At 42.5% G+C, this 9,345-nt stretch overlaps 1 protein-coding gene across 1 annotated transcript in view; it reads left to right on the forward strand.

Annotated features, from left to right (window-relative positions):
- The window catches only part of PDIA5 (protein disulfide isomerase family A member 5), a 92,091-nt gene extending 82,989 nt beyond the window's left edge, over nucleotides 1-9,102 (forward strand). The window contains exons 17-18 of the mRNA XM_042827018.1: nucleotides 4,872-5,006; nucleotides 7,873-9,102. Of these exons, the coding sequence (XP_042682952.1) occupies nucleotides 4,872-5,006; nucleotides 7,873-7,953 (216 nt within the window). The 3' untranslated portion in view covers nucleotides 7,954-9,102. The remainder of the gene's footprint in view (nucleotides 1-4,871; nucleotides 5,007-7,872) is intronic.
- Nucleotides 9,103-9,345: the final 243 nt, after the last annotated feature.

Consider the following 9,345-nt stretch of genomic DNA (forward strand, 5'->3'; position numbering starts at 1 on the left):
TTTTTTAAGCTTATCATGTATCATTCCTTCCTCAAATCAATATTCAGTTATTCACTTCCATTTTCATAACAAGAGTCAATATTAGCTCCAGCAGAGATTTATTCCTTGAATCAATAAAGCAGTGTATGGCAGCGCATATTTTAGCAGGAGGGAGACTGTGATTGCAGGATATTTCTTCTGTATCATCGTATAGCAACTGGGAGACAAACAGTTAAAATGAAAGGGGTTTAAAAATAGAAAGGAGTTACTGGAGGGTCAAGGAATCCCACTTTCAAATTTCAACACATCTGCTTGAACCACCAGCTGTAATTTTGTTCCTTAACTGCAAGATCCCCCTACAAGAAAAAGTTGCTTCCATAATCCTTTTGGAAGGGAACTGTGGCTGCTGGTGTATGATTAGATGATACTGCAAATACTACTTCCAACTTCTAATACTTGCACAGGGAAAAGCAACAAGAAGAGCATTCTATGATTGTTACATTTGAGGTATGTGGAGATCAATGGTCACACTTTTAGCATAACTCCACTTCTGCTTAAGCACCTCACTGAAAAGTTCTGATGTTTACAACAGCTCGACACTCCTGATCAGACCACTTCATGTGAACAGTGTGCCATGCTCATTTCCCTTTTTTAAGTGCTCTTTCGAGCTGGATGTGCATTGCTCACATTTAAATGCAGTGCAGAGTTCAACTTGTGACTACAATTCAGTTTCTGCTTGTTTGGTAAAACCATAAAATGTTGCCACGGGACTTGTCTTTTAAGATAAATATATTTTCTAAGTGTTGCTAGAATCATAATAAACTTTACCAGCTATGGAACAAAGGAGAAATTCAGAATATCAGAACCTGATATTACTATTGTTGTTCACACTAAGCGGGTGTTATTAATTATTGTTATAAGCTGCATAGTAGCTGTGAGGAACTACCCATAACATCAGGAGGACTGGACATATTGTAGGGAATTTCCTCAGGCACTGAGGTCTTCTGATTGACTTTCTTCTCATTCAATGACTATTCTGTTCCTACCACAGCTACTGAACAGGGTAGTGATAAACCTGGGCAGCGCTGCCTCTGGAGGGAGAACTTTTGTATGATGACGTATTGTCAATATTTAAGGCGGTGCAGCTTTGGTTTATGGGGAATCCATAACCCCATGGAGTTTTGTGTGTGCTGCAGGTAAAGCAGTGTTGTTGTTGTTTATATATTTCAAAATGGTGTTTTTTTTTTTTTTTTTCGGGTGAAATTCTCCCTCTGGTTATAGGAAAGTTAGAAATACTCAAGAAATTAAATTTTAGCTCCCCCGGTCAAAAACTCTGTAAAATCCATAAAATCAATCTTGTCTTTTGAAAGCTGTTATGCTGCATTCTTTTTATCATAATGAACATTCATAGACACACCTGAGCCTTACCCCAGCTCTTCCTGGTGAGGAAGATCACAGATTTTTCACATTTTTTTCCTCTTCATGATGATACATGTGCACATAATTCATGAGGGTTGATGCCAGGTGTCTTGGCTCCTGGGTGTGTATCTGGGATGTCTTATGTCAAATGTCTGAAATTTCTGGTTAAATACAGTTGTTTTTACAAGGTGAGGCATACGGGTTTTGCTAACCCGTGCTATCCAATGAACTTAAATGAAGACTGGCTGCTCATAGTTAAATTTGAACATTGTTTCTGAGAGCAGCGTTCCCCAAAAGTCTCTCACCTGAGAACCAAATGTTGGTGGAAATTTTTCTGCACTTGTTTTTTCTGACTCAGTTTCTTTCTGTGATGACACAAAAGCTGATCTTTGATAAGATTGAGAATGAAAGCAAAGCTTCTTGCAACTTGTGGCTGCTCGCTTGAGCCAGGACTCAAGCAAAGACCTTCCTTTGGAGGGCTGCTGTGACATTTCCCTATGGTGGTGAGCTGAAAACTACTGTCAGAAATTGAGCTGAATATTTATAGTGCATAAAAACATTGTCAGAATGAAACAAAGAGGTATTGGTTCTGTCTGCTGAAATTCTGATATGTTGTGGAGTTCAGTTGTCTGGAGTTGATGGAGTTGAGAGTGGAATCAGTCCTCAGTCAAAGACTGTGGTTTGCTACAGGTATATTCCAGTGTTATTTTTCTCTTGTTGCAGTGCACTATATTTGATCTTCCACTGTGAGGCAGGCAAAGCAATTAGGAGTGTGATTCTATGGTAATGAGTGCACAGAGGTGGTAGCAGCCTCTATATTTAGGCTGCCTTCACGTTTACACTCTAAAGTAATCAGTCAAGCTTTCCTAAGTACCCTTACTCAGCTGCTGTTGGCAGCAGGCATTTGAAATCCGGCCCCAGGATGCAGACTTGGGAATTAGACATCTCTCTGTGAAATTTTGCACAGGTCTGCATGAGTTACGTTCCTTCTGAAAATTACCATTTCTCTCCCCGGCTTTAAGAACAACTGAGTGTATGCTCTGAAGAGTTGGGCTCAAAGAGACGTTTGTAGAGTGGCAGTGAGTCCATGGAGCCATGTGGGAGCCTGAGTTAGGAGTGCTTCAGGGTACAGCAGTCCACAAATGTGTTCTCCAAAATACTGCTCTAGATGCACATGTCCCTTGCTGTTAGGCCTGCTAAGGTAGCGTGGCCATTGCAGTCATGTTTGTCCTGGAATCTTTTTGCCTTACTTCATTGCATGACAAACGCGCAGGTGGAGCACCTTGTGCTGTAGAGGAGAGCTGTATTTCAGGCACTTACACATCGAAACTCAGGAGGGGAATGGAGTAAATGCATGCAGTTAATACAGTTGCTGTTGGTAGACACAGTTTGAGCTGTGTTTGAGTTTGTTCACAGTTCCTTCTGAAAACATGGGAAAACAAAATACCTGATTTGGAGGGACCAGCATGACCACACGTCTTGGTGGTGCTTTCACACAGGCTGCCCGGAGAGGTGGTGGAGTCACTGTCCCTGGAGGTGTTCAAGAAGGCTGTGGATGTGACACTGGTGTTAGTGGGGATGGGTTGGGGTTGGACTGGATGATCTCTGCTAACCTTAGTGGTTTTGTGATTCTCTGATACTATGATTATAGCCCTTCAGTCATCTGATTAGAGGCATCAAGTAACGCTATTAACAATGAATGCTTAGTGCGCTGCATTCCTTTACCATACCTTCTCCTTGCTGAGATCTATTCTCACAAAAGCCTTTTGTAAAGTAATGGGGTTCTTTGCTCCAGCCAAAGCCAGCCTAGATGATTCCAAGGAGGTGCAGATAAAAGGCTTCTCTCCCTGGCAGCATACTAAGGACTAGTTTTCCTAATCTCCAAGGCTTTGTTTGAGAACAGGTGGATCATCAGTTGTGATAACGCTGTGTCTCAGTTTGACTACTAAGATCTGGATGACTGCACATTTACCCTCCCCTCTTTCTGATTCTAATCTCTCCCTATGTGGTATTAGAGAAGTTGAGGGCGAAAGCAAAGCAATCTTACTTATTCTTCCTGCTTTTGGGGAGCCAGGACTTGAGTACTTTTTGTAAATGAATATTGTGACATCACATAAACGTTTGTCAGCATTGTGAGGTTTCTTGTACAGAGAGGTAGCCAACAGGGCTCTAAATTTTGGCTGACTGCTAAGGTTAAGAAGACATTAATACTTGGATGATCCTCTTCACATATTATTCCTGCCCTTTTGTATAACTGGCTCTGAAGAAATAGGAGTCTTTCTGTTCATAAGGAAAAAAGAAAAAAAGTGTGATCATCCCTGTTTGTAGCAGCTGTCAAGAGCCTTGTCTGTGTAATAGCCTTACAAATGTTCTAAACAGGAAAGCAAACCAAATATTTAAGGTAAGAATATTATATACCTTACATGTGTTTTCCATCTGAAGGTAGACTACAGTGTGAGCCTACTAAGCATTGTTTCGTCAGGCTTTGAAAACCAAAACGAAACAAGCAGGTTAATGAAGTTGGCTTTTCCATTCTCTTTAATTGCTGTTAGGTTAATGAGATGGGGTCTTTGGACAGCTTCACCATGAGACTGAAGGGCATTGTGGCATATTAAGTGATCTTTTAATTATGGAAAAACAGTTCAGCTGCAGCCTCAGAGTCACACAAGCACAAGGTATTTGGTCACATTGTTTGAAGGAGGCACCCGTAGTGGAAACCTGAAGACAAGATGTGTCTGCTATGAAATTAGCACTTGATGCATCATAACCCATGACTGCAAAAATTATTCTTCTAGTTTGTAGTTTTTGACACAGCTTGTGCTTAAACCTGCTTACTCTTCAGCAAAGCACGTCATGGGGTTGTGAAGGCAAGCAGTCAGTGCTCAGAGCCAGAGCTGCCGCTCACTGCGCGGTCGGTGTGAAATGGCAGCAAAGGGCTCTACTTCTTTGCGTTACAGCCTGTGAACTGTGTTTTGGTTTAACCTGAGAAATGTTAAGTGCAGCCCTTTCTCAGTGCTTCACAGGTTCGGGTTCCAAATGTCAAATGCTCCAAACTGGAGTTAGCTTGAGCTGGTGCTCGGGGGCTGCACTTCCTCGTATTCCCTGTTGAGCAGGCAGGCTGCATCCTGCTCAGTTGTTTGTGTGACAGTAGCATCTAGAGGCTTCAGAAGGAATTAAAGCCCATTTTGCTAATGACTGTGCCTACATACAGCCCCTGCCTTAAAGCATAGACAAAAAAAGAAGACATGGGAAAAATAAAAAAACAACAGATGAAAGCAGGCGAGCTGTGCACAAGCAGCCTGCTTCCCTCCTGGCACTGCTCAATGGACAGGACTCCTGGACAGCACTCCTCTGCTGTGCTCTTGGCAGAAGACATGAGTCTCTCCCAATAGTATGTATAAGCTGCAGCAGCATCCTGACTGTGGAGTCTTGCTTGGTATTCTGCTGCCTCATGCTGATCTCTTGCATTGCAGATCGCCTACGCTGCGGTGGACTGTGCCAAAGATCAGAATCATGACCTGTGCAAGCAGGAGGGAGTTGATGGCTACCCCACCTTCAACTATTACAACTATGGGAAATTTGTGGAAAAATATACTGGAGAGAGAGGGGTGAGTAAAAGCGAATCATCACCTGATAAAGGGAGGAAGTTCTCTGCCTGCCTTGCAAAAGAATAAATGCTGCGTGGTAAATTTTTTATCATACTGAAAGAATGTATAACTGCTTCTGTTACTGACACTCACAGATGAATCACTGCATACCGCACCACTGTGCATTTCTGCATTACAAAAATATTTGGTTTATTTTAGGAATATGAGGAGAGGAGAAAGAAGATTTGGTAATGCTTTGTTACATATTTAATTTTTTAAGCTGAAATCCGAAGTCAGTTTGCACTGAGAGAAAGTGGAGATGTATTACAAGGGCTGCTGCTAGGTGCAGAAATGCCAGAAGATACAGATCTTGCTCCTGTCACTTATGGAGCCAGTTCATGCATATACTGTAAACATGCTTCAGTTCTACCGGGCTGCCAAACAGACCATTGGTTTCACAGCAGGGACAGAGCTGTCCTTTGGAGACCAGAGGAAGCTAAATGTCTCATTCTCACTGGGTCAGACTCAATCGTGTAGCTCAGGATGGATAGTCCAACTGTGCCATCCAGCCAGCAGACTGAAGTTTCATCCTTTTGTCCTGCTGTGGCCATCTAATTATACGCTATGAATACAGTGAGCAAAAATGGAATAATGTGTTCAGTAAAATGCCTGAAAAATAAGGAACTGATGTGGTTATTTGTGTGTTGTCATAAGGATGTGGAGAGAGGTTACTTCTCAGCAGTGATTGATTGCTGAGAGAAGCTAAGGTCTACAAGAAAAGACCCTCTGGTCTTCAGTCTATCCAGTCATTTTACTAAAAGAGCCCTTTGTGAAAGTCATTGCTGCTGTTACAGTGTGCCAAATTATAGAGGAGCATGATGGAAAAAAAGCCGGATTCTGAGGTTCTGTCTCAGTCAGGATCTTAGGGAAGCCTTCATGGAGCTTGGCTTCCCAGTTTTCTCCAGCATTGGGACCACGGTAATTGCCAGTTTGAGGAGCTGATCCAGGCCTTGTTATGGATACTGTGTTAAGTTCAGACTGGGGATCTTTTCTTAAATTGCAGAATCACAGAATGGCCAGGGTTGGAAGGGATCTCAAGGATCATGAATCTCCAACCCCCCTGCCACATGGAGGGCCACCAACCTCCACATTTGATACCAGACCAGGTTGCCCAGGGCCCCATCCAGTCTGGCCTTGAACACCTCTAGGGATGGGGCATCCACAACCCCTCTGGGCAGCCTGTTTCAGCACCTCACCACTCTCTCTGTAAAAAACTTCCCTCTGACATCCAACCTAAATCTTCCCTCCCTCAGCCTAAAACCATTTCCCCTTGTCCTGCTGTTATCTACCCTTTCAAAGAGTTGATTTCCCTCCTGTTTGTAGGCTCCCTTTAGGTACTGAAAGGCTCCAATTAGATCACACCGCAGCCTTCTTTTCTCCAGGCTGTCTTCACAGGGGAGGTGCTCCAGTCCCCTGATCATCTTTGCAGCTCTCCTCTCGACCCTCTCCAACAGCTCTGTCTTTCTTGCACTGGGGGCTCCAGACCTGAACACAGCAGTCTAGATGGGGCCTCACAAGAGCAGAGTAGAGAGGGACAATCACCTCTCTGTCCCTGCTGGCCACCCCTCTTCTGATGGAGCCCAGGATACCATTTACTTTCCGAGCTGCAGGAGCACACTGCTGGCTCATGTTAAGTTTTTCACCCATCAGGACCCCCAGGTCCTTCTTTGCAGGGCTGCTCTCAAGGACTGCTCCTTCCAGTCTGTAAAGTAAAGTTGGGTGCAGTAACCAACAATTAGGTACAATTTCAGCTGCAATATTCATATTTCTAACCCCTGCTTACAGAAATGATAGGTGAAAGGAGGTTGCTGATAAGAAGAATTTAGGAAGACAGGAGTGCTCTGAGACCACAGCAGTTGGGAGATGATTATCCCAGTGCCAGAAAATAGACTGACTAATACTCTGCATGCAGCCAAATATTTATTGGCTAAAATTGAATTACCAAACAAGAACATCACGTTCTCTGCTGCTGACAGCTGTGTTCCCTTTCCACCTCTCAGCCCCACGGTCTTCTGCTTCTACAGCATCAATTAGGTTTTATTATCTCCAGTGGTGGCAGTGCTTTGTGCAGTGCCTTCTGTGGAGCTTCCAGCTCTGTTCACACATCTGTTTCAGTAACAAAGCACTGTTCTGTAAGGGGCTTCTCATGAGCACGATGGCACCTTTTGAACCACCTTGGCCAACTACCTTGTACCTTCCAAAAGAAGGCACTCGACAGCTTTAGAAAAACAGTCTTGACACAGTTGTTGAAATACAAAGGTTGATGTCTAAGCATCCAGATTCAAAATTTTGACTGTAATTTTCATAATATTTTGAAAAACTACAATTCCCTTCATCTGGATAGTGGAGGAGGAGAGACGTCATTAGCAAAACTATTATGGGACGAGGAGTGGTGACAAATATGTGTATAGGCAACAAACAATCTACAAACAGATTTCAGAATGGCAAAAATAGCTTACAAGTAAGGCAGGACAGTTCTTTGAGCAGTTTCAGCAAAAAGCATATGTGGCATTTCTGGGGGCAGTTTTCAACCTTCTGTGACTGCTAGGGTCTTTCTGTGCACCATCTCTTCACAATTTCTTGTGGAAAATGGTGAACTGTGGAATCTCTTTGGATTTTATCCTTGCCTTTTAGCAGAGCAGCACAGGGCCAGAGTACTGCATGATGGAGCAACGCAGAAGCAATAACCATTCCTTAGTTGATAATGTGCCAGCTTCCATTGGCTGTTGGACACAGAAGCTAAAAGTGTTCTTGGCATGCAGTTCTGGTTGTGGATTTGTTAAAATATATATATATATGACCCATATATTTTTTTCTTCTAAAACAGGAAGCCGGATTCACCACTTTCATGCGAACCCTTAGAGAAAGAGACCATGAGAGAGTAGGAAAGAAGAAGGATGAATTGTAATGTCTGCCTCAAAAGAAGCTTTCCGCTGCACTGTGAATGGTTCCAGGTCTTTTGTTAATGCACCTGAGACTTCACACGTTCTCAAGACAGAGACTTTTTTTATAAACAGCCATGGCCATTTTGTACAATTTTGAAATAAAGTGAAGCCACTTGATTTTTAAAAGGAAAAAAAAAATTAGAATGTTGCCATAATGTTTTAAAGAAAAACTTAGCATTTTCTCTCATGTTGCGAGAGTATGCCCACTGACACTCCTATGCAATATTTTTGTAGTCTATAGTGTGTCTGTAGGTGTTTGATAAGGTGGTTTTTTTTAAGGGTATTGCAGTACATGTTTAACAAAACAGCAATGAGGGGGGAGGGAGGAGATGACACTTTAAAAAGAAAAACAAAAAGCAGCAGTGAAGGAAAGTGGACTTGCAAGACAAATATTATCCAAATGCAGTTTTACATTCTTTTGAAATACATACATGTTCTTCGGTGAAATCTGGGGAAACAATATTAAGGTGCTCAGGGATAGATAAGGTGTTTGAGTTAAGACATTATCATTGGCCAATCCAGATCTGTTGATTTCATTTCATTCTCTCTACCAGGACTGTTTACATACCTCTATAGAATGTATTGATTTAATTGACTCAAGTATCAAAAACCTACAAAGCATGGGTAAAATTAAACTAAGCCCTCCTTTTTGACATCAGTGTTGACAAATGCCTCTGTACGTTATGGTATGAGTAATGATCTTATGGGATGTGCAGTTACCCTTGTAGGGTACACAGCCTTCCTTCAAGTTTTGACTGGGCCATCTGAAACATTTGCTGAAAATGTTACATTTAAATGTTTTGATAAATGCATACTACTTCTGATAATGCAGTAATTATATACATTAATGTTTACATTCCCAAAGTTTATCCACATTTGTATGTTGGAGAGTTTCTTTCTGCTCTTGAAGGAGTTGCATACACAATCTGTTAGACAAAGCCATCCCTGTAAAAGCTGGATTAGCAGCAGTTGACTTGTTAACACCTAATTTTTTTTTTTTTTTTTGAAAAAAAAAAGACATTTTCTGGAGGTACTTATGGCTTTCACAGGAGGGGAGCAAGAGAGGAAGGAAGTTGTGGTTCACTACAAATAAATCTGAAAAAAGAAAGTTACTTTTATTGTTGATCAGCCTTGTTTGGATTCCTCTGTGTTGGGCTGTCCAAGAGAACAACCCCAGGCAGTGGTGGAGCAGGCATCTGCAGGATGGATGCCCACTCTGTGCTGGGGATGGCGTAGTGTCTGGCTGTGCCAGGACCTGCATCCATCCACCTTCACACTCAGCAGCAGACCAAACAGCTTTTCACAATGAAGCAACGCACCTCGGCTCTGTCACCTTCCTTTTGCTCCTCAGTCTG

The sequence above is a fragment of the Centrocercus urophasianus genome, unplaced genomic scaffold (genome assembly GCF_019232065.1).
Source record: "Centrocercus urophasianus isolate 14NV4802_14NV808 unplaced genomic scaffold, USGS_Curo_1.0 seq_28, whole genome shotgun sequence".
NCBI lineage: Eukaryota > Metazoa > Chordata > Aves > Galliformes > Phasianidae > Centrocercus > Centrocercus urophasianus.